The sequence below is a fragment of the Oncorhynchus masou genome, chromosome 24 (genome assembly GCF_036934945.1).
Source record: "Oncorhynchus masou masou isolate Uvic2021 chromosome 24, UVic_Omas_1.1, whole genome shotgun sequence".
In the NCBI taxonomy this organism is placed as follows: domain Eukaryota; kingdom Metazoa; phylum Chordata; class Actinopteri; order Salmoniformes; family Salmonidae; genus Oncorhynchus; species Oncorhynchus masou.
The window spans coordinates 66,220,057-66,245,772 of NC_088235.1; the positions used below are offsets into that span (position 1 = coordinate 66,220,057).

At 43.3% G+C, this 25,716-nt stretch overlaps 1 protein-coding gene across 3 annotated transcripts in view; it reads left to right on the plus strand.

Moving 5' to 3' along the window:
- The window catches only part of LOC135512508 (mitogen-activated protein kinase 8-like), a 45,612-nt gene extending 21,838 nt beyond the window's left edge, over nt 1-23,774 (plus strand). Inside the window, exons 3-12 of one of the 3 annotated variants that reach the window (XM_064934599.1) lie at nt 674-803; nt 1,176-1,234; nt 6,578-6,716; nt 7,696-7,861; nt 9,103-9,174; nt 9,926-10,108; nt 10,189-10,313; nt 10,472-10,535; nt 14,844-14,921; nt 19,812-23,774. In XM_064934599.1, coding sequence (XP_064790671.1) covers nt 674-803; nt 1,176-1,234; nt 6,578-6,716; nt 7,696-7,861; nt 9,103-9,174; nt 9,926-10,108; nt 10,189-10,313; nt 10,472-10,535; nt 14,844-14,921; nt 19,812-19,984 — 1,189 coding nt within the window. In that variant the 3' untranslated portion in view covers nt 19,985-23,774. Of the gene's footprint in view, nt 1-673; nt 804-1,175; nt 1,235-6,577; nt 6,717-7,695; nt 7,862-9,102; nt 9,175-9,561; nt 9,634-9,925; nt 10,109-10,188; nt 10,314-10,471; nt 10,536-14,843; nt 14,922-19,806 lie in introns of all 3 variants that reach the window. The other 2 variants (XM_064934598.1, XM_064934600.1) reach the window with 2 other exon arrangements.
- The last annotated feature ends 1,942 nt before the right edge of the window (nt 23,775-25,716 follow it).

Genomic DNA, 25,716 nt, shown 5'->3' on the forward strand with positions numbered 1-25,716 from the left:
GCATCGGGTCTGTAGTGACACCAAAAGCACTGTGATGCAGTGCCTTAGACCACAGTGTTACTCAAGAGGCCATTTTAACTATTTCTAACGAAATGCCCCAGAAAATACCTGCCCAGAAATGAAGTTCATCCCTCCGTTTGCCTTGATGGGCAAAAGTCAACCCCACGATAAATGTTTCTACATTTTTCATTAACTAAGTGGTGGCCTTCATTCCCTTTTAGTTTTTTCTGTCTGTCATATACTAGTTAATTACTGTTTTAACAGCGGGTTGTACTAGGTAATTACCAGTAAACAATACAAAATAAAGTGTCACCATGTATTGTTTTCAAATCCTTTTTGCTTGAGGTTGTCATCTTTTTGTTGCCCCATGAAATACTTTTTTTTCCTAGATTCAATTAGTTTACAAGGCAACAAAATTAAAAGCTACATAGCAAAGTACCCCAGTTTGAATTTGCCTAAATACTGTGGTGCTTAATCAATGGAGGAAGGTTGATGCCAAAGCTGGTCCATAAATGGCACAATGGACCATGGAATGTTTCAAGGTCTCATGCTGTAAAACATCCAATGGAAAGAAACACAAATTAGACATCCATTTAAATTCCTATTTCCTACAGTCTCTATCACCCTATTGTTAGGTATGTGTTCATGTAATGCCATGCTCTTGCCTTTTCAGTTCAGCGTATGACCACAACCTTGAGAGAAATGTGGCTATTAAGAAGTTAAGTCGGCCATTCCAGAACCAAACGCATGCCAAGAGAGCGTACAGAGAACTGGTGTTAATGAAATGTGTCAATCACAAAAATGTAAGTCTTCCTACCAACACTGGTTAATGACTTCTTCCTGCTGTTTTATTATATTCTAGGTAGGACTCAAAGTTTATGAATGGCCTGGCTGGACATAGAGTAACTCTAAGAATATTATTTTATGAATGCATGACGGTACTTCAGAAGGAACAGTAAACAGGCATTTACTTTGGTAGCCCATATAGTTAATATACACACAGCTAAAATGCAGATTCAGTCAACCAGCATCCAGAACTGCAGTTACCTATTTTTATTATATTGAATACATTTGAAAATTATTTGATTACAAACGCGTTATGGACTGTTTTCCTTACATTGAGGAAACTAATTTATCAAGCATTGTGTATGACTCGTGTGTTCATGTTGTTACAGATCATTGGCCTAATAAACGTATTCAGCCCACAAAAATCATTAGAAGAATTTGCAGATGTGTAAGTACATTAAGAAAAGTCTTGAGCCTTTTGCGTAAAACACTGGGGGGGGGAAATCCTCAGTGGAAATGCACATTAATTGATGTATAATAACATGATAAACCTTTGACAGTGTAAAATGATTACATGTTAGGAATTAAGACATAGAAGGATCATAGAATGATATTTTAATAGGGCCTCTCATCAATTAAATAATTACTCAGCTATTACCAGAATGTCATGCATAGGTGTAATAGGTGGCAGGGAAGTCAGGCGCAGGAGAGTCAAACGGAGTGTGAAATGGAGTCTTTTAATAAAGTTCCGAGTATGCTCCATAACACTAAATGTACATAAACAAACAAAGGTACGAGGATCCGACGCGCACCTATACAACAAACACACTACACTGACAATAAAACAATCTATGACAGACATGAGGGGAAACAGAGGGTTAAATACACAACAGGTAATGAATGGGATTGAAAACAGGTGTGTGGGAAGACAAGACAAAACCAATGGAAAATGAAAAAAGGATCAATGATGGCTAGAAACCCGGTGACGTCGAACGCCAAGCACCGCCCGAACAAGGAGAGGCAACGACTTCGGCAGAAGTCGTGACAGTACCCCCCCCTGACGCACGGCTCCAGCAGCGCGTCGACACCGGCCTCGGGGACGACCCGGAGGGCGAGGTGCAGGGCGATCCGGATGGAGACGGCGGAATTCTGATAACATGGAAGATCTAACACGTCCTCCACCGGGACCCAGCATCTCTCCTCTGGCCCGTACCCCTCCCAGTCTACGAGGTACTGAAGGCCCCTCGCTCGACGTCTCGAACCCAAAATGGATCGAACAGAGTACGCCGGAACCCCCTCGATGTCTAGAGGCGGAGGAACATCACGCACTTCAGCCTCCTGGAGTGGGCCAGCCACCATCGGCCTGCCACCATCGGCCTGAGGAGAGACACATGGAACGAGGGGTTAATACGGTAATGAGTGGGTAGTTGTAACCTATAACATACCTCGTTCACTCTCCTCAGGACTTTAAACGGCCCCACAAACCGCGGACCCAGCTTCCGGCAGAGCAGGCGAAGGGGCAGGTTTCGGGTTGAGAGCCAGACCCTGTCCCCTGGTGCAAACACTGGGGCCTCACTGCGGCGACGGTCTGCGCCAATTTTCTGGCGCCTTATGGCACGCTGAAGGTGGACGTGGGCTGCCTCCCAGGTTTCCTCAGCGTGCCGAAACCAATTGTCCACCGCAGGGGCCTCGGTCTGGCTCTGATGCCAAGGAGCCAGAACCGGCTGATACCCTGAGTTCTGAGCTATCTCTGCCCAGGGCACGAACTTCGCCCACTCCCCCGGCCGATCCTGGCAATAAGACTCTCCACCTGCCCATTAATCTCGGGGTGAAAACCTGAGGTAAGACTAACCGAGATCCCCAGACGCTCCATGAATGCCTTCCAGACCCTTGATGTGAACTGGGGACCCCGATCAGACGCTATATCCTTAGGCACCCCATAGTGCCGGAAAACGTGTGTAAACAGGGCCTCTGCAGTTTGTAAGGCCGTAGGGAGACCGGGCAAAGAGAGGAGACGACAGGACTTTGAAAACCGATCCACAACAACCAGGATCGTGGTGTAACCCTGTGAAGGTGGAAGATCAGTCAAAAAAAAAAATCCACCGACAGGTGCGACCATGGCCGTTGAGGAACGGGTAGAGGTTGTAGCTTACCTCTGGGCAGGTGTCTAGGAGCCTTGCACTGGGCGCACACCGAGCAGGAAGAAACATAAATCCTCACGTCCTTAGCTAAAGTGGGCCACCAGTACCTCCCTTCAAGACAGCGCATCGTCCGACCTATCCCAGGATGACCAGAGGAGGGTGACGTGTGAGCCCAATATATCAATTGGTCGCGGACAGCAGACGGAATGTCCAGACGACCAGCTGGACACTCAGGGGGAGAAGGCTCTGCATGTGACGCCCGCTCAATGTCCGCGTCCAACTCCCACACTACAGGCGCCACCAGATACGAAGCTGGGAGTATGGGAGTGGGATCCATGGACCGCTCCTCTGTCATACAGCCGAGACAATGTGTCTGCCTTTCTGGGAGCCTGGTCTGTAAGAAAGAGTAAACACAAAACGAGTGAAAAACATGGCCCACCTTGCCTGGCGAGGATTCAATCTCTTCGCCTGCCGGATGTACTCCAGATTGCGGTGGTCAGTCCAGATGAGAAAAGGGTGTTCAGCCCCCTCAAGCCAATGCCTCCACACCTTCAAGGCTTCTACGACAGCTAACAGCTCTCGGTTCCCCACATTATAGTTTCGCTCCGCCGGGCTGAGCTTCTTCGAAAAGAAAGCACAGGGGCGAAGCTTCAGTGGCGTACCCGAACGCTGAGAGAGCACTGCTCCTATCCCAGCTTCGGATGCGTCCACCTCCACTATGAATGGCAAAGAGGGATCCGGATGAGCCAGCACAGGCACCGAGGTAAACAGTCTTCAGGTGCTCAAAAGCCCTATTCGCCTCAGCCGACCACTGCAAGCGCACCGGGCCCCCCTTTAGCACCCCGGATAAACCTCCGGTAGTAATTGGAAAACCCCCCAAAACGCTGCAACTCCTTTACAGTGGTTGGAGTCGGCCAATTACGCACGGCTGTAATGCGGTCGCTCTCCATCTCCACTCCTGAAGTGGAAATCCGATGCCCTAGGAAGGAGATGGATTGTTGGAAAAACAAGCATTTCTCAGCCTTAACATATAGATCATGCTCCAACAGGCGACCAAGCACCCTGCGCACCAGGGACACATGCTCGGCGCGTGTAGCAGAGTGTATCAGAATATCATCGATATACACCACTACACCCTGCCCGTGCAGGTCCCTGAAGATCTCATCTGCAAATGATTGGAAAACTGATGGAGCATTCATCAACCCATATGGCATGACCAGGTACTCATAATGACCTGAGGTGGTGCTAAATGCCGTCTTCCACTCATCACCCTTCTTAATACGCACCAGATTATACGCACTCCTGAGATCCAATTTTGTGAAAAAACGTGCCCCGTGCATTAACTCAATAACCGTATTTAGCAGAGGTAGCGGGTAACTATATTTCACTGTGATTTTATTAAGACCTCGATAATCAATGCACGGACGTAAACCGCCATCCTTTTTTTTCACAAAAAAGAAACTCGAAGAGACGGGTGAAATGGATGGCTGAATGAACACCTGATGCAGGGATTCAGAGACATATGTCTCCATAGCCTCCGTCTCCGCTTGCGACAGGAGATACACGTGACTCTTGGGATATGCAGCGTCTACCAGGAGATCTATCGCACAATCCCCCCGTCGATGGGGTGGTAATTGAGTCGCCTTCTTTTTACAGAAGGCGAGAGCCAAATCGGCATAGTCGGGGGAATGCGCACGGTGGAGACCTGGTCTGGACTTTCCACCGTAGTAGCACCAACGGAAACCCCTAAACACCTACCTGAGCATTCTCGCGACCACCCCGTGAGAGGCCTCTGTGGCCAAGAAACAGTGGGGTTATGACAAACTAACCAGGGTAGGCCTAGCACCACAGAATACGCAGGAAAATCAATAAGGAAAAGACTAATCTTCTCCTTGTGACCCTCCTGCGTTATCATACACAAAGGTGCGGTTACCTCCCTGATAAACCCTGACCCTAATGGTCGACTATCTAAGGCATGAATAGGGAAAGGCATATCCACAGGAACAATAGGGATCCCTAAACTATGAGCTAGACTTTTATTAATTAAATTCCCAGCCGCACCTGAATCTACTAGCGCCTTATACTGGGAAGGCAGTGAAAAATCAGGAAAAGAGAGAGACAAACAGTGCAGCAGAGGGCTCTGGATGAGAATGGTGCCTACTCACCTGGTGTGATGCCAGAATGCCCTGCCTGCCCTTTATTCCCAGAGGAACCAACCCGGCACCGACCAGCAGTGTGCCCTCTGCGACCTTGAATTGTGCTCGAGCGGGAACCCCCTCCGGTCTCCCTGCGCACCATCCCTACCAATTCCATAGGTTCGGGAGAGAGGGTGCGGGAGGATGGAACAACCAGACCCCGATCTAGACGTCCGCGAGTAGCCAGCATGTTTTCCAGCTTGATGGACATGTCCACAAGCTGGTCGAAGGTGAGGGTGGTGTCTCTACAGGCCAGCTCCCGACGGATGTCCTCGCGTAGACTACAACAGTAATGGTCGATCAGGGCCCTGTCGCTCCATCCAGCGCCGGCAGCCAAGGTCCTAAACTCCAAAGCAAAATCCTGTGCACTCCTCGTCTCCTGCCTCAGACGATAGAGGAGCTCACCCACTGCTTTGCCTTCAGGTGGGTGATCGAATACTATCTGGAATTGGCAGGTGAACTCCTCAAAATGGTCCAACGCCGCATCCTCCCTTCTACACACAGCGCTGGCCCATTCCAGGGCTTTCCCGGTGAGGCATGAGACGAGGGCGTAACTCTTCTCACGGTCAGATGGTACTGGGGAGGCCGTGGCTAGATACAAGTTCAGTTTAAGGAGGAAACCCTGGCAGCCGGCAGTATCTCCGTTGTATCCCGTGGGTAGGGATAAATGGATCCTCGATTCCGGAGAGGAAAAAACGTTCACTGGAGATTCCGGTTGTGGTGGCGCTGGAGAAACTCCCTGTCTCTCCCAGCGATCCATTTTCTGGACAATGTGATCCATGATGGAGCTGATACAGTCAAGCTCCCTCGCTTGTTCCTGAACACGTTCTTCCAGCTCCATGGGCATAGTGTCCTCTCCTGCTGACTTCATATATTTGGTCAGAGATTCTGTCATGCATAGGTGTAATAGGTGGCAGGGAAGTCAGGCGCAGGAGACTCCAAGGAGTGTAAAATGGAGTCTTTTAATAAAGTTCCCCGAGTATGCTCCATAACACTAAAATGTACATAAACAAACATGGGTACAAGGACCCCGACGCACACCTATACAACAACCACACTACACTGACAATAAAACAATCTCTGACAAAGACATGAGGGGAAACAGAGGGTTAAATACACAACAGGTAATGCATTGGATTGAAAACAGGTGTGTGGGAAGACAAGACAAAACCAATGGAAAATGAAAAAAGGATCAATGATGGCTAGAAACCCGGTGACGTCGAACGCCGAGCACTGCCCGAACAAGGAGAGGCAACGACTTCGGCAGAAGTCGTGACACAGAATAACTGTCTGAAATCTCTCTGCATACTGTATCCCTCTCTGTTTAAGCCTTCCAGCTGGCTCCACAGATGTGGGTGTGTGCGCCTGCCCGGTTTGTGTGTGTGTTTGTGTGTACGCTATGTGTACACACAAGTGTGTGTGTGTGTATTTTCATCTCTCTTCCTTCCTGTGTAGATACATTGTGATGGAGCTGATGGATGCCAACTTGTGCCAGGTGATTCAGATGGAGCTGGATCATGAGAGGTTGTCCTACCTGCTCTACCAGATGCTGTGTGGCATCAAACACCTGCACGCTGCCGGCATCATACACAGGGTACAGCTCATACTGGCTCATACACACTAACGCTAAGCTAACAGGTAGACGTAGGGTATAGTTCACACCAATAACAATAAGCTAACAGGTGGACACAGGGTATGGCTCATGCATGCTAACTCTAAGCTAACAGGTAGACACAGGGTATAGTTCACACCAATAACAATAAGCTAACAGGTGGACACAGGGTATGGCTCATACTGGGTAACACTGAACTAATAATGGGGGATTGTTGTATTTCCAAAGATTATACTGTAAACTAAAAATATTATACAGTAACTCCTCCATGTCAGAGCTGTGATGTTGGCTATATCCACAGGAGAGCAGGAGGAACATGCTAATTATCTAAATACTCATTCAGATTTAATGACTGGGATTGCATCTGAAATGTCACCCTATTCCTGAGCTCTGGTCAAATAAATGCAATGTATAGGGAGTGATAGAGTGCCATTTGGGATACATGCTTGGCCCAATGGAGCATGTAAAGTTGATTCAAGTATGGGAAAAAACTGAGATTCTAAAATTAATCTAGATTCTAGAATAATGTAACTGGTTTGTATGTCATACTACCAGGCCGTTTGCCTACATGCAAATCTGTGAAAGATGACTCACTACTCAGTAACTGTAGTTAAAATGGAGTGACTCTTTACTGTTGTTAAGATGGTGATGAATATGGATGCTGCCCTGTTTTATAATATTATGATGACAACATACCTATAATCCTACATAGCTTCATTGATGTCTCCCACCTTACTATAATAGCTAAAATAATCTGCCAAGACGGCAAATAGTGCTCTCTGACGGGATTGTCTGCCACAATCTTTTAGTAAAAAATGCTCTGGAACACACTGCGCAGGCTATAGACAGTTTTCGCTGTGTCTGGGCTTTAAAATATGCTGCTGCTATTGATGATGATGACAATGATGACGACGACAAAGATCATGACAATGATGATGTTCTCTCCTTGTCCCTTCTCTAGGATCTAAAGCCCAGTAACATTGTCGTGAAGTCAGACTGTACGTTAAAGATCTTGGACTTTGGCTTGGCTCGGACGGCGGCTACAGGTCTGCTGATGACCCCCTACGTAGTTACCAGATACTACAGAGCACCAGAGGTCATACTGGGGATGGGCTACCAGGCCAACGGTCAGTACCTGTCAATCAATCAAGCAAATATTCATTCACCATAATGATTTTATGCATTAACCACCAGTGCAGATTCTTTCATGACATTGTTTTAATGTTGTATTACTCTTGTAAATAATAATTATGTTTATAATGACATATTGCAAATCACAGCTATAATCAAGTTTCCATCCAACCTTTTTGGGGTGGCAGGTAGCCTAGTGGTTAGAGCGTTGGGCCAGTAACTGAAAGGTTTCTAGATCGAATCTCTGAGCTGGCGAGGTAAACATCTGCAGTTCTGCCACTGTTCCTAGACTGTCATCGTAAATATGAATTTGTTCTTAACTGACTTGCCTGATTAAGTAAAAAGATTTTAAAAATGTCAGTAATGTACATCGGAAATAAAATGTCAGGAAAGGCCTGTTGGAAACAGCACATTTTTCAGTAAACTTTCCGAATGTTGACACAACAAAATATACTAGACAAGGTGGGATATTTTTGTGTCTGTAACATTAATTCTGTGAGAGGTGTTTAAGGTTCTGCTTTTATTTTCTTAGTCTACCTTGTGTTCTGGAACGTAGCCCTGTCTTTCATTTTTGTTAATTGATTTCACCTGTGTTCGATTCCCACCTGGTCTCATCAGCTCCCTATTTAGTTCAGTTCTTTCTGTCTGTATGGTTGTGTGGTATTGTTTGACAATAGCCCGCCTGTGACCACGATTCCTGCCTTCTGCGATGGCTTAAATAACATCTGCTGCTCTTTGTGTGTGGATCTACACCTTGTTCACCCTGATTATCCAGTACAAAGTGGAGGTGGAAATGCCTTTATGCTCAAATATATATGGAATACCATTTGCTTGTATGTTTTAGTTGGTACAGGGGCATTTAACCGGTAAAAGTTATTTTTATGTGCACTACGTCATCACGCACAGACTCTTATTCGCAACAATTCAATTTGATGGAAACACATTTCTGGTGGGAAAATGCTCATATTGTTTTTATGCAGATTATTTTCTATTCTCTTAAATCTGTCTCCAATTGTATGTAAACCTAGCTAATGACAACAGCACTGTTTTCATTACATTTGGTTTTATAAATCATGTAAATTATTTCAATAACAACACCTCTTTTTGCCAGCTTGTACATTAGCCATCCACTTCTCTTCAGCCTCTGGGAAAGTTGTTCACAATGACAAACAATGGTCTCTTTACTAACTACTAAAAAGCAAACCCTCCCCCTCCTCTACTGCCCATGTTGTAACAGTGGACATATGGTCTGTGGGATGTATTCTGGCAGAAATGATCCGCCACAAAATCCTGTTCCCAGGAAGGGACTGTATCCTTGGTGCTTCTGGATGTAAATTGTCTCCTGCCAAAATGAAACAGTTCGCATCCTTTATGTGGCCATTCCTCTTCAGTCTCTCGGTTTATGAGCTGGCCATTTATTTCACGTCCTGATTTCCTTCCTTTTCCTTCCTGTGCCTGGAGACTGGCAGACCCTGAATGCTGCATCCATTTTCACTCTCATTCTCCCAATTTACTCATGCTTTCCTTTTTTCTCCTTCATTCACCAGATTTATCCCTCTTTCCATTTTCAGTTTCATGTGTCGGATTGATTTGTGTTGTACCTTTTTTTTGTAAATCATTCACATTCCTCTCTCATTTCCTTAATATTTTCATTTTTTCTCTGTGTTTGCATGTCATCCCTTCATTCATCGTGCAGTGGACGTGTGGTCAGTGGGTTGTATTGTGGCTGAGATGGTCAGAGGTAGTGTGTTGTTCCCAGGCTCTGACCGTATCCTTTCCTATTTTCCTGTGTTATCATTTCACCATGTTTGTGTTTTTACCTTGTTTTTACCACTGACCACCGCCCCATGGAGCACTCCTTTTGCACTATTCCCACCACCATATCCAGGTACACCCATACTCTCATCCTCCCTCCCCATAACCACTTAAGCTTCTGGCAATACAGAGATAGTTCTAGAAAAGAGGAATAGTTTTGGAACATTACTTCTCTAGCATAGTTATGTGTGTCTGTGGAGAAGGCTATGTCTGTGTGTAGAGTTTCCCTAACTCCCCCTGCTCAGACATTGACCAGTGGAACAAGGTGATAGAGCAGCTTGGGACTCCGCCACAGGAGTTCCTGATGAAGCTCAACCAATCAGTGAGGACGTACGTAGAGAACAGGCCGCGTTACGCAGGATACAGCTTTGACAAACTCTTCCCTGACGTCCTCTTCCCTGCAGACTCCGAGCACAACAAACTGAAAGGTACTGGAAATGCAGTGTTTGTATGTGAGTGTGCGTGTGTGTGCATGCTGGTATGAATCATATTCACTTTCCACTTCCAGCGAGCCAGGCCAGAGACCTGCTGTCTAAGATGTTGGTGATCGACTCGTCTAAGAGGATCTCTGTGGACGAGGCCCTGAAACACCCCTATATCAACGTGTGGTACGACCCAGCAGAAGTGGAGGCGGTAAGTGTTTAACAAATGGTAGAATCTATTGGAGGGGGAACTTGGTTGACACTTTTAGTTAGAAGAGTGAACTACGGTTGATGGTTTGATGTAGGGATGAACCTTTCTTCTCCTTGTGCTCTCTTCTGCTCTTTTCCTCTTTCTTTTTCTCCTCTCAGCCCCCTCCGAAGATCACAGACAAGCAGCTGGATGAGCGAGAGCATACGGTGGAGGAGTGGAAAGGTTAAAGATGTTACTACAGCTATCACTTTTCACTAGACATGGGTTACATACAAACAGTGAGCTCCAAAAGTATAGTACAGTGACATATGTTTTGTTTTGGCTCTGCACTTTGATACAATGACTATGAGGTTGCAGTGCAGACTGTCAGCTTTCATTTTAGGGTTCATATCGGGTGAACCGTTTAGAAATTACAGCACTATTTGTACACCCACAGGCCCACCCAATCGAATTGTGCTATTTTATATATATATTTGTTATTGGCCAACCATCCCATGAAAGTGAATTATTGCTATGAATTATATCTGATGGTGTTTGCATGTTTAGGTAAAAATACAAATAATGTCCCGTTTGGAACACTGACCAGTAGAGAGCATAAGTGTGTGTGTGTGTGTGTGTATATATATATATAATGGCTTGGTTTTTGCTCTGGTATGCACTGTCAACTGTGGGACCTTATATACATTTACATTTAAGTCATTTAGCAGACGCTCTTATCCAGAGCGACTTACAAATTGGTGAATTCACCTTCTGACATCCAGTGGAACAGCCACTTTACAATAGTGCATCTAAATCATTAAGGGGGGGTGAGAAGGATTACTTATCCTATCCTAGGTATTCCTTGAAGAGGTGGGGTTTCAGGTGTCTCCGGAAGGTGGTGATTGACTCCGCTGTCCTGGCGTCGTGAGGGAGTTTGTTCCACCATTGGGGGCCAGAGCAGCGAACAGTTTTGACTGGGCTGAGCGGGAACTGTACTTCCTCAGTGGTAGGGAGGCGAGCAGGCCAGAGGTGGATGAACGCAGTGCCCTTGCTTGGGTGTAGGGCCTGATCAGAGCCTGGAGGTACTGCGGTGCCGTTCCCCTCACAGCTCCGTAGGCAAGCACCATGGTCTTGTAGCGGATGCGAGCTTCAACTGGAAGCCAGTGGAGAGAGCGGAGGAGCGGGGTGACGTGAGAGAACTTGGGAAGGTTGAACACCAGACGGGCTGCGGCATTCTGGATGAGTTGTAGGGGTTTAATGGCACAGGCAGGGAGCCCAGCCAACAGCGAGTTGCAGTAATCCAGACGGGAGATGACAAGTGCCTGGATTAGGACCTGCGCCGCTTCCTGTGTGAGGCAGGGTCGTACTCTGCGGATGTTGTAGAGCATGAACCTACAGGAACGGGCCACCGCCATGATGTTGGTTGAGAACGACAGGGTGTTGTCCAGGATCACGCCAAGGTTCTTAGCGCTCTGGGAGGAGGACACAATGGAGTTGTCAACCGTGATGGCGAGATCATGGAACGGGCAGTCCTTCCCCGGGAGGAAGAGCAGCTCCGTCTTGCCGAGGTTCAGCTTGAGGTGGTGATCCGTCATCCATATAGACGGGTGTGTGCCTTTCCAAATCATGTACAATCAATTGGATTTACCACTGGTGGACTCCAAGTTGTAGAAACATCTCAAGGTTGATAAATTGAAACGGGATACAGATCGAGTCTCATAGCGGGATACAGTATTTGAGTCTCATAGCGAAGGGTCTGAATGCATATGTAAATAAGGCGTTTTTGTATACATTTGCAAAAACAATTGATAAACCTGTTTTTGCTTTGTCATTATGGGGTATTGTTAGTAGATTGATGACATTTTATTTAATCAATTTTAGAATAAAGCTGTAACAAAATGTGGAAAAAGTCAAGGGTTTGAATACTTTCAGAACGCACTGTATTATGCTTTCTACTTGTCAGTGTTCCAAAAGGGGTATTATTTGTATTTTAACCTAAACTTCCAAACATTATCTCAGCAAGCAGTGCACGGGAATGACATTCAGATGAACTGGAAGGACATTCACTTTCATGGGATGGTTGGCCAAAAATAACTAAAAGCAACAACACCAATAAGCCACAAATATGGCTGCATTGAGGCAGATGTCCCTGTGCTTCTAAGGCTGTATGCACCATGTCACTGCATACTTCATTTGTTCATTTAGCAAACAAAACGGCTCATAATCCAGTGCCTTTATAAGTCAACACACCTATAGTTGTTTGCATTAATTAGCTTTAAAAATGCAACATTTTCTCTCAGCCTCATGGAAAAATGTGTAGAATAGCACCCAGAGGTGGTGCTCCTAGTAGCCGATGATTTTAATGCAAGGAAACTGAAATCTGTTTTACCTAATTTCTACCAACATGTCAACTAGATCACCTTTATTCCACACACAGAAATGCATACAAAGTTCTCCCTCACCCTCTATTTGGCAAATCTGACTACAACGCTATCCTCCTGATTCCTGCTTACAAGTAAAAACTCAAACAGGAAGTACCAGTGAAGTACTCAAAACAGGAAAAACTCAAAACAGGAAGGTCTGACAAAGTGGATGCAAAGCTACAGGACTGTTTCGCTAACACAGACTGGAATGTGTTCCGGAATTCATCCATTGGCATTGAGGAGTAACTGTATGTACATATCCCAACCAGAAGCCATCGATTACAGGTAACATCAGCACTGAGCTAAAGGCTAAAGCTGATGCTTTCAAGGAGCAGGACACTAATCAGGATGCTTATAAGAAATCCTGCTACGACCTCTGACAAGCCATCAAACAGGAAAAGTATCAATACAGGACTAAGATTGAATCCTACTATGCCGGCTCTGATGCTCGTCGGATGTGGCGTGGCTTGCAAACTATCACGGATTACAAAGGGAGACCCAGTCGCGAGTTGCCCTGTGACGCAAGCCTCCCGATGAGCAAAATGCCTTATGCTCTCTTCGAGGCAAGCAACACTGAACCATGCATGAGAGCATCAGCTGTTTCGGATGACTGTGTGATCACGCTCTCCATAGCCAATATGAGTAAGACCTTTAAACAGGTTAACATTCACAGACGGATTACCAGAACGCGTACAGAGCATGTGCTGACCAGCTGGCATTTTAACCTCCCTGACCATGTCTGTAATACCTACATGTTTCAAGCAGACAACCATAGTCCCTGTGCCCAACAAATCCAACGTAACCTGTCTAATTGACTATCACCCTGTAGCCCTCACATCTGTAGCCATGAAATTCTTTGAAAGGTTGGTCTTGGCTCACATCACAACCATCATCCCAGACACCCTGGACCCACTCCAATTCACATACCACCCCAACAGATCCACAGATGACGCAATCTCTATTATACTCCACACTGACCTCTCCCACCTAGACAAAATGAACACCTATGTGAAAATGCTGTTCATTGACTACAGCTCAGCATTCAATACCATAGTGCCCTCCAAGCTCTTCACTAAGCTAAGGACCCTGGTACTGAACACCTGCCTCTGCAACTGGATCCTGGACTTCCTGACGGGCCACCCCGAGATGGTGAAGGTAGGCAACAATCTGCCACGCGTGCCCTCAATACGATGGCCCCTCAGGGGTGCGTGCTTAGTTCCCTCCTGCACTCGCTGTTCACTCAACTGCGTGGCCGCACATGACTCCTACATCATCATTAGGTTTGCTGACGACAACGGTTGTAGTCCTGAGGAAAGATGACCATGAGACTGTCTAAAAGGAAGATGTCAGAGACCTGGCAGTGTGGTGCCAGGACAACAACCACTCCCTCAACGTCATCAAGACTAAGGATCTATCATGGTCCACACACACCAACACAGTCGTGAAGAGGGTATGATAACCTCTCTTCCCCCCCCAGGTAGCTGAAAAAAATTTGGCATGGGCCCTCAGATCCTCAAAAGGTTCTACAATTGCACCATTGAGAGCCTGTTGACTGGCTGTATCGCCGCTTGGTATGGCAACTGCTGGGCATCCGACCATAAGGCTCTACAGAGGGTAGTGCGTACGGCCCTGTACATTACTGCGGCCGAGCTCCCTGCCATCCAGGACCTCTATACCAGGCGGTGTCAGAGGAAGGCCCTAAAAAAATCCAGCCACCCAAGTCAGACTGTTCTCTCTGCTACCGTATGTTTGTTAATGAATGCGCATATTTTTGGATTGAGCCTTTACATTTTTATTTCTATAGTGGATGAAAATTGCTGCTTGGTTCAGAAATAGGCTACATTTTCTTAGCTAAAATGCATATTATTCCATTATAATGTTGATAACGACAATTTAATAAGTTAAATATGTATGTTGATAATATCCTTAACATGTAATCTTTTTTCTCTCCCCTTCTTTCCCTCCTCTCTGAACTCTTTCCCCTCCTTTATATATTTCTCTCCACCTCTCTTCTTTTCTCTCCTTGTCCTTGTCTTTTTCTCTCATCTCCCCCTTTATCTCCCCCTCTTTCTCTCTCGCTCTCTCTCTCTCTCTCTCTCGTTCGTTCCCTGTATTCGCCCTGTTGTAGACCTGATCTGGAAGGAGGTGTATGAGTGGGACGATTGGAACAAGCAGAATGGCGTGATCAGAGGACAACCTCTTTTAAGTTAGTTTATTTTGCTTATGTGAGCTGGTGTCTGCTGTTATTGTGTTAATGTTGACTAAATCTGTATATTTCACTATGAAAAAACATGGATTAAAACATTGTTTATGGTATGAGACCGTACAAAAATTACTGGCGAGGGTCCAACTTGAGGTGTCATCTAAAAAAATGCACCCCCCTCCCCATCGTAAAACATATTTTCACGTGACCCTCCCCTTGTACATGCTTTTCCCTTACTCGTCATTTAATTAACTTAAAAATACAAATTATTATATTATTTATTCTGATTTCATAGGCAAGCAAGCTTCACTTGGGAGAATACTAATACCATTTCAACTCACTATTATTGGATCCCTGATGCTAGCTGGCTAAAAAAACAAGGCTTATTTTTTTTGCTTACAGTAGCTATTTGACCATGGGCTATTTACTCGCCTGTACAAATATCTCATGTATATCCTGATTAGTCAATGTGCTAACATGGCAATTACTCAGTGACTCGTGTCACATTCATGTTTTTGGAAATTGCATATGTCTATGTAGGCTAGCCTGCCACTGTAACAACAATGCTCTGGCAGTCACGCTGAAAGGTTTAGGAGACTACGTCAGTATTTTCACGTCAAGTCCATCAAATCAGCTCGTGTTGTGGGTGTGATTTTTCTTTTTTTAAATGTATTTTATTTTTTACAAATATGCTTCAGGGAGTCAGTGATGTGCAACAGGCTCGCAGACTAGTCTGTGCTGAGTTTATTGATTACACATCCCGTGTGCTATGGGGGGAAATATATACAGTGGGGCAAAAAAGTATTTAGTCAGCCACCAATTGTGCAAGTTCTCCCACTTAAAAACTATGACAGACAAAATGAGAAAAGAAAATCCAGAAAATCACATTGTAGAATTTTTAATGAATTTATTTGCAAATTATGGTGGAAAATAAGTATTTGGTCACCTACAAACAAGCAAGATTTCTGGTTCTCACAGAACTGTAACTTCTTTAAGAGGCTCCTCTGTCCTCCACTCGTTACCTGTATTAATGGCACCTGTTTGAACTTGTTATCAGTATAAAAGACACCTGTCCACAACCTCAAACAGTCACACTCCAAACTCCACTATGGCCAAGACCAAAGAGCTGTCAAAGGACACAAGAAACAACATTGTAGACCTGCACCAGGCTGGGAAGACTGAATCTGCAATAGGTAAGCAGCTTGGTTTGAAGAAATCAACTGTGGGAGCAATTATTAGGAAATGGAAGACATACAAGACCACTGATAATCTCCTTCCATCTGGGGCTCCACGCAAGATCTTACCCCGTGGGGTCAAAATGATCACAAGAACGGTGAGCAAAAATCTCAGAACCACACGGGGGGACCTAATGAATGACCTGCAGAGAGCCGGGACCAAAGTAACAAAGCCTACCATCAGTAACACACTACGCCGCCAGGGACTCAAATCCTGCAGTGCCAGACGTGTCCCCCTGCTTAAGCCAGTACATGACCAGGCCCGTCTGAAGTTTGCTAGAGAGCATTTGGATGATCCAGAAGAAGATTGGGAGAATGTCATATGGTCAAATGAAACCAAAATAGAACGTTTTGGTAAAAACTCAACTCGTCGTGTTTGGAGGACAAAGAATGCTGAGTTGCATCCAAAGAACACAATGCCTACTGTGAAGCATGGGGATGGAAACATCATGCTTTAGGGAGGTTTTTCTGCAAAGGGACCAGGACGACTGATCCGTGTAAAGGAAAGAATGAATGGGGCCATGTATCGTGAGATTTTGAGTGAAAACCTCCTTCCATCAGCAAAGGCATTGAAGATGAAGCGTGGCTGGGTCTTTCAGCATGACAATTATCCCAAACACACCACCCGGGCAATGAAGGAGTGGCTTCGTAAGAAGCATTTCAAGGTCCTGGAGTGGCCTAGCCAGTCTCCAGATCTCAACCCCATAGAAAATCTTTGGAGGGAGTTGAAAGTCCGTGTTGCCCAGCAACAGCCCCAAAACATCACTGCTCTAGAAGAGATCTGCATGGAGGAATGGGCCGAAATACCAGCAACAGTGTGTGTAAACCTTGTGAAGACTTACAGAAAACGTTTGACCTCTGTCATTGCCAACAAAGGGTATATAACAAAGTATTGAGAAACTTTTGTTATTGACCAAATACTTATTTTCCACTATAATTTGCAAATCAATTCATTCAAAATCCTACAATGTGATTTTCTGGATTTTTCTTTCTCATTTTGTCTGTCATAGTTGAAGTGTACCTATGATGAAAATTACAGGCCCCTCTCATATTTTTAAGTGGGAGAACTTGCACAATTGGTGGCTGACTAAATACTGTTTTGCCCCACTGTATATTTATTTATGCACGGCCCGGTGGCAAGCCAGGGAAAAAACGCACTAATGTGCCTATAAAACCCCAAAATTGACAAGTAACAGTAACTAACGCACTTTTGTACATTGTGCTATTCTGTACAATTTACCTTATTTTAGTGACCCAAAAACGTAATACTTCCAGGTCAAATGTAATATGAATACCATTGTAATGCACAAATTCTCCCCTTTCCAGCAAAATCAATGACGAGACCTTCATATTACCCGTCTCTGCATGTTTGAAGAAGGCAATGAGCTCCTTCAGGTCTTTTTAAAAATGCCGGGTGGGGAAGGGAATCCTACTGGGAGATATGTTGTGTGGGAAAACGGCTTTTTTCATCAGATCTGTCCAACTTATCACATCTAAAAATGTAAATATAACACTATAAAGGGTTTATATAACATGTCATTACATTTGAAGGTTTGTGTCAAATTTGAATTGGGTTTTTAGGGCGGCGTTAGTTATCTTCAGAAGTAAACGGCGGCTGTCGCGGCTTTTGAGAGTCTTGATAGCTTGCAGTAATGACACAATGAATGCATTCAGTTGTACAATTGACTTGGTATCCCCCTTACCCTGTCCCTTTCTTGTTTTTAATCTGCGAGAGAAGTGCTACCCCTGGAGGAAAGAGGCTGTACGGCACAAAATGCAAAGTGACGTAGTGCCGTCACAATGTAGCGTACCGCATCAGAGGGGTCCATATTTTTATATTTTCTCATACTTTTAGACCATTACCATGTCACTCAACGCTGAATCAACTTATTTCACAGCCCCGATTTTAATGCCAACACAGAACGCTACAGTCTCTTTAGTTTTCATTGCAGCCTCCGTTGAATGCTGCGGTTGCAAAAAAAAATGTACGGAATGGGGTTAGTCACCGTTACATTTACTGAAGTATGGTGTGCTTGCTAGTCTAGAATTATTTATGGTTGAGAAAGAGTAGTATTAGTGGTAGCAATGGCAGTAGTAATGGTATTAGTAGTAATGGTAGTAATAGGGATTTCATATAGGTTATGTGTTAGTTATATTGACCTATTTTGGGGTGGTTTGTCGGTGTGGCGTAATTATAGTGGGATATACTGGGCCAGTATAGTAGGTCAGTACTATATCATCATAAGCCCTATGCATTTTTAAGCACACAAAATGTTTTTAGTTTGAGAATTGTGAAAAATTTGTGGCACTGTTTAGAATGTTTAAGCCTGCAATCCGCCATTGATTTTTATTTTTGTACCTTTTTTATTTAACTAGGCAAGTCAGTTAAGAACAAATTCTTATTTACAATGACGGCCAAACCCTATCCCGGACGATGCTGGGCAAATTGTGAGCCACTCTATGGAACTCCCAATCACGGCCGGTTGTGATACAACCTGAATCAGGGTCTGTAGTGATGCCTCTACACTGAGAAGCAGTGCTAGAGGCATAATAGCAAAAAGCTGAAGCCATTTAAGTTGAGTCCGTCTGCACATGCCAATGTTGGGGTGGTGTTTGTAGCTGAAACTGACCAAGAGCAGTGGTGAATCAAAACTTTCTTTATGTAGCCCTTCACCGTCGTACCCATATACGGGTTGAAAATGGCAGATTTGGATGATAAGCACCTAAATTGGACCAGAGTGACTGTACAGTAACATGATGTCAGAGCTCAATGTCTCTCTTTCACAGCTCTGTATGGGTTTTTACTGAGAGAAGTTCTGAACTTGAGCACTGCACGCGACAATAAGTTACCCCCATTCCTCCCAGAAACTGGGCAACTTTAGCAAATGTTCTGTTGTCTGAGTGAGGCAAATGCTGTAAATTAAGAGGACTCATAGTATTTTGAAAGTTGAGACGTTGAGGATTACAATAAATACCACTTTGATGTCATACAAGCAGCCAGACACCCTTGAGTCCAAATGTGCACTTCACATTTCCATATCATAAAACTCACGTCATATACAGTGTCAATGTTTATGATCATTATGTTTGATGTACAGTTACAAGATGACATTGCGTCATACCCTGGGTAGTCCTGAACAGAGTGAGCCTATGTTTGTTGTATTGTGAAGAAAATTTGCCACAGAACACGCATCTGAATGCGCTCATGGCGCCATTCTATGCGCACCAATATTACGATCTGCTTTTCGGAATTGCCTTGTGAAAGCCTAAAACTGAAAGATAATATTATATCATTTAGCTAGTAATGTTGGCAATATAACAAGCTTTCAAATGATGACGACCTGACCCAGATTTAGATTTATAATGGACCGTTTTTGGATTGCGTAAACAACAACAATAATTGTGTGATGGCTCGGATGCAGGGCTGTGTTCCAAACAAAACAACTACAAGTGCGCTTGCTCTAACTCATAGGAGTGAGGTGAATAATGTAGTAGGCTGCTCTATGGGGGGGGGGTGTCGTTGGTGTTCTTCCAGCTCCCTATGGTGTGTGTGACTTGTGTGTATGTCGCAGGACTGTGTGTGTTTTTGTTTGTTTGTTTGTGCATGCTAGTTCCTAGTACCGGTGTATCAGTCATCCTGTGTGTTTTCGCAGCACAGGTACAGCAGTGATTGACAGCTCCCCTCAGCACACCTCGTCCTCCTCCTCAGGCAATGACGTATCCTCCATGTCGACTGACCCCAGTGACCCTAGTGAACCCACCATGACCTCTGACACGGACAGCAGCCTGGACAGCCACACCTCTCTGGGAGCACTGGCCTGCTGCAGATAACATGCACACACACACACACTTCTGTCACGGTATATAGTTTAAAACACTTGAAGGGGCAATCTGCGATGGCTACATTTTTTTCTGCCTTTTTATTGAATGATATATATATATATATATATCTACCAATTGATTCTTGAAGAATATAATATATAAATGCTTTTACTCCATTGTTTGTAAACAAACTCTGTATAGCCTCTCAACATGGTTAAAATTATACTTTTGATACTGTATCATGGATGGTCAGTCCTTGCATCCATAGCTTTGTTTATGAATTTCAGAGCGATTACATTTCTCTCGCCCCAACCCTAAGTTGCTTACCAAAAACAGTGGTGGGGTGACTGCTTTGTTGTTTAAACTGCAATTGCCCCTTTAAGAGTCCATAATAAAATAAAAATGTTTTTATTTATTTTTTAAATGCACAGCTTCTTTCATTTGCTATGTCCCCTATATCAGGCATTGCCGATTGTGTACATGCTGTAAATTACTATATTTATTTATTTTCGTGTCAGCTTCTATCCCACCAAGCTGTGTATGTCTATGCTGTAAATGATAGTGGTTCAAATCTCACAGTGGATGGAACTTTTTCCCCTTTTACCTATTAGAAAGTGTTTTCTTACAAACGCATATTTATTTTCTATTATGAACTGGGTTGTTCGAGCCCTGAATGCTGATTGACTGACAGCTTTGTTATATGACACCGTATACCACGGGTATGACACAACATTTATTTTGCATTAAATTAAACCATTAAATCACCTGGCCCAAATACCTTTGTCACTTAGCCATCTTTGTTGCTTTGTTTCTTCAACCAGTGGCCCATCCCACTTGGCTCTAACCCTTCAATGTTTGCAGATCTTTAGGTTTTGGATAGGTATGTACAGGTCTGCAAACATCAAAGGGTTGGGGCCAAGGGGAAGGGACAAAGGCTGCTTATGTTTTATTGGCGGGGCCAGGAGTCTTTCCTCAGGTCACAAGACCAGGAAAAACTCCCAGCCCCATTGATTTGATTTGATTTAAGTGCTCTTACAGTTCAGGGATTTTTGAAAGTCGGGACAAAGTCCTTGACCAGCAGATAAACATTAAAAATAAAGTTTATTTTGTTGCATTATTTGATCCTAAAAATTACATTTAGTGGAATTTTCTAAGGGGAAAGATTTGCTTTTGGAATTTTCTAAATATTTTCAATATTACAAATTTCCATGTTGGCTCTATGCCTGGAAATGTCCTTTTCCGGAGCCAAGGGGGGCAATTTCAAACTCTCCAAAAAAGTGTTTAAAATTCTTAAAATGGCAATAATGAATATTAACTGAAAAGGGATCTTAGGTAGTTTTTTGCATTAGACCTCTGACTTAAAGGAATATTTCTCTCAAAACTGTGATTCCTAAAATAAATTGTCAGGAGATTTGATGAACTCCGTCAGATTTGTCTACAATCATAAATTAATCAAGAATGATCCGGGTCAGCTACACCTCATGAACCTTTTCTCATTGTCCTCATTACATATAGTGCAACAAAACCACCCATGGTCTGCAAAGTGATCTACTTTTGATAGATTTAAAGAGACAATATTGAAATCAAAGTCCGTCACATTTTTGTCTAACGTCAACTCCGTCAGAGTGCTGAAATATATTATATAATGGTTATATTTTTATTGGGAATTTTCAAATAAATCATTTTCTATATTTTACAAATGTTTGTATTGAAGTTTTTTTTAAATGCAAAAATATGTATTTTGTTGTCAACTCCATAACCCCCTTAAGGTCAATATTTTGAAAATATATACAGCTGCAGTCAGAGTTTTTTATTTATTTTACTAGGCAAGTCAGTTAAGAACAAATTCTTATTTTCAATGATGGCCTAGGAACAGTGGGTTAACTGCCTGTTCAGGGGCAGAACGACAGATTTGTACCTTGTCAGCTTGGGGTTTTGAGCTTGCAATTTTTCGGTTACTAGTCCAACGCTCTAACCACTAGGCTACCCTGCCGCCCCACATACACCTTACACCTTAGCCAAATACATTTAAACTCAGTTTTTCACAATTCCTGACATTTAATACTAGCAAAAAATACCCTGTTTTAGGTCAGTTAGGATCACCACTTTATTTTAAGAATGTCAGAATAATAATAGTATAGAGAATGATTTATTTCAGCTTTTATTTCTTTGATCCCATTCCCAGTGGGTCAGAAGTTTTACATACACTCAATTAGCATTTGGTAGCATTGCTTTTAAATTGTTTAACATGATCAAACGTTTCGGGTAGCCTTCCACAAGCTTCCCATAATAAGTTGGGTGCATTTTGGCCCATTCCTCCTGACAGAGCTGGTGTAACTGAGTCAGGTTTGTAGGCCTCCTTGCTCACGCACACTTTTTCAGTTCTGCCACAAATTTACTATAGGATTGAGGTCAGGGCTTTGTGATGGCCATTCTAATACCTTGACTTTGTTGTCCTTTAACCATTTTGCCAAAACTTTGGAAGTATGCTTGGGGTCATTGTCAATTTGGAAGCCCAAGCTTTAACTTCCTGACTGATGTTTTGAGATGTTGCTTCAATATATCCACATAATTTTCCAGTCCCTCCTTCCAGTCCCTCCTGTAGCAAAGCACCCCCACAACATGATGCTGCCACCCCCCATGCTTCATGGTTGGGATGGTGTTCTTCGACTTGCAAGCCTCCCACTTTTTCCTCCAAACATAACAATGGTCATTATGGTTAAATTTTTGTTTCATCAGACCAGAGGACATTTCTCCAAAAAGTACGATCTTGGTCCCCATGTGCAGTTCCAAACCGTAATCTGGCTTTTCATGGCAGTTTTGGAGCAGTGGCTTCTTCTTTGCTGAGCGGCCTTTCCGGTTATGTCGATATAGGACTCGTTTTACTGTGGATAGAGATGCATTTTTTCCTCCAGCATCTTCACAGGGTCTTTTGCTGTTGCTCTGGGATTGATTTGCACTTTTCGCACCAAAGTACGTTCATCTCTAGGAGACAGAACACGTCTCCTTCCTGAGCGGTATGACAGATGCGTGGTCCCATGGTGTTTATACTTGCGTACTATTGTTTGTACAGATGAACGTGGTACATTCAGGCATTTGGAAATTGCTCCCAAGGATGAACCAGACTTCTGGAGGTCTACAAATGTTTTTTTTCGGAGGTTTTGGCTGATTTCTTTTGATTTTCCCATGATGTCAAGCAAAGAGGCACTGAGTTTGAAGGTAGGCCTTGAAATCCATCACAGTACACCTCAAATTGACTCAAATTAGCCTATCAGAAGCTTCTATAGCCATAATATAATTTTCTGGAATTTTCCAAGCTGTTTAAAGGCACAGTCAACTTAGTGTATGTAAACTTCTGACCAACCGGGATTGTGATACAGGGAATTATAATTGAAATAATCAGTCTGTAAACAATTGTTGGAAAATAACATGTGTCATGTACAAAGTAGATGTCCTAAACGACTTGCCAAAACTATAGTTTGTTAACAAGACATTTTTGGAGTGGTTGAAAAACGAGTTTTAATGACTCCAAGCTAAGTGTATGTAAATGTCCGACTTCAATTGTATATATCACTGTTCTGCAACATATGGTTAAACTATTGAGATATTTGTTGTGCGAGATCTAAGGGATAATGTTTACTTTTTAAATGTTGTTTTATATTCTGAATCTAGAAAAACATACTAACAAAATTCTCCCTGGAGCATTATACAGTATGGTGCTATAAAATAAGTAAAAAATAAGTTTAAATTACATATTTCTATAATCTACTGTTAGAATTAAACAATAAATACTTTTAAACACTTGTTGAACAATACATGTAAAAATTAAATGTTTTTTATGGCGTCTGACGAGGTTGACAATCCAGTTAGTTGCATTTTATGATTTTGTTTTTGTTGAATTATGAGGTTTTTCCTTTACATGGTGTGATGGCTGATACTTTAAAGTTTTATTAGCCATATGTACAGGATACACATGATATACACCATCCAATGAAATACTTAGGTTTTATCTTTAGAAATAATAAAATATTGGAATACAAACATAAAGTAAATGTCTCAGTAGAATACAATAAACATTTGAGCATAAGTATAAAACAGGATGGCACAATTTATAGTCCAATATTTACATGTGTTATGGGGGATCAAGTGTTTCAATTGTGAAGTATTTAGCAATCATATTAAGTCTGGTAGCAGTTGTGATGTGTGTGAGTATATCTGTGTGGGTGTGTGCTGAAATGCGGAGAGTCAGTGAAGGTGGTCAGTCCAGTTCAAGTGTTCAGCAGTCAGCAGATGGCTTGTAGATAGAAACTGTCTCTGAGCCTTTTGGTATTGGACATCATGCTCCGATACCATCTGCCCGACGGTAAGGGAGTGAACAGCTCGTGGCTGGGGTGTGTGGGGTCCTTGAGGATGATGCTGCAGGTCTTCCTCAGGCACCGTTTTGAGTAGATGTCCTGGATGGGTGGCAGCACGGTCCCAGTAATGTACTGGGCCGTTCTCACCACTCGCTGGAAAGCCTTGCAGTCGTGGACGGCGCAATTCCCATACCAGGCCTTGATGCAACCAGTCAGGACGGTATTTGAAAATACATATTTCAAATGTTGTTTGTTGTTAATATTAAGAAAAATATTTGTGAAAAGATATTTGAGATTGTCCCCCCTTAAGAATCCCCCCCCCTTTTTAACCCCTCTATATTTCTCTCGAGAGTAGAGGCACTCAAGTGTTTAGTTAGCTTAGTTAGCGTCAGCTCCTCTCTCTGTGATGTCTCTGTTAGAGGACTTGGTTTTTAATAACTACCTCACCAATCTGAGTTTCTGAATGACATAACAGTCCACAGCGTATGGTCTAAAAAAAACAATGTGAAAGTTTTTTTTTGTTTAAATGTCCCATTGTCAACGTTAGAAGACTGCTAGAGTTGTATGTAATGTATATTTAATTCAAAAGTACTATGTCTTTCATTATCTATTTTTTGTAATATTTGTAGACTATAGAGTAGGTAATGAGTGGTTGATTTCTATGTTAGTTGGATGTTCCCCAGGGGATTGAAAAGGTTTGCTGCTCGACATTTTTTCCTTTTTTTGGATTAAAATGTATTTGATGGCTCCTCACCGTTCAATCCCTATAGGTCCTGTTTATGTTTAGAACTGGACCCATTCCCTGGCTGTGGTCAGGCCTATCGCACACCAGAAACAAGGCTGCATTCAGGAGGGTACAACATTGTGGAACGTGCAAATAGATATGGGAGCATCTCAGTTCTTATTCATGGAATCAATATAGTACGTTTCACATTCTTGAACTCAACCCATGTTTCGTGGTGTTTTCCACAAAGGCCGGTTATGTAAATGTTAGCCTTTTGATCTGGACAAGGTCTTACTACAGACCCACAGTAATGTACACACTGGAAATGGTCGGTCAATGTCAACCTTCAACTTCTGCAAATAAAGGGTTGAATTTGATTCTGTTTGAATTGTTTTTATTCTCAACGCATACTTCTTGTAAGGACAGTAGTTTATAATGACAAATGCTCAGAGGCTTTCATTAGTCTGGTCAGTTTGAGTCTGTACAAAAGTCTGTACCTGATATTGCTATGATAAACAAGGCCTGTTTCTTAAATCAAAAACAAGTCAGCAAAATGTTCTGTAGGGTGGTGAAACCGTGGCGTGGTAAAAGTCGTCTATTTCAGAAGAGTATTCAAGTACGGGAAAAGAGATACATCATCTCTCAGACCAGAATATTTAGAA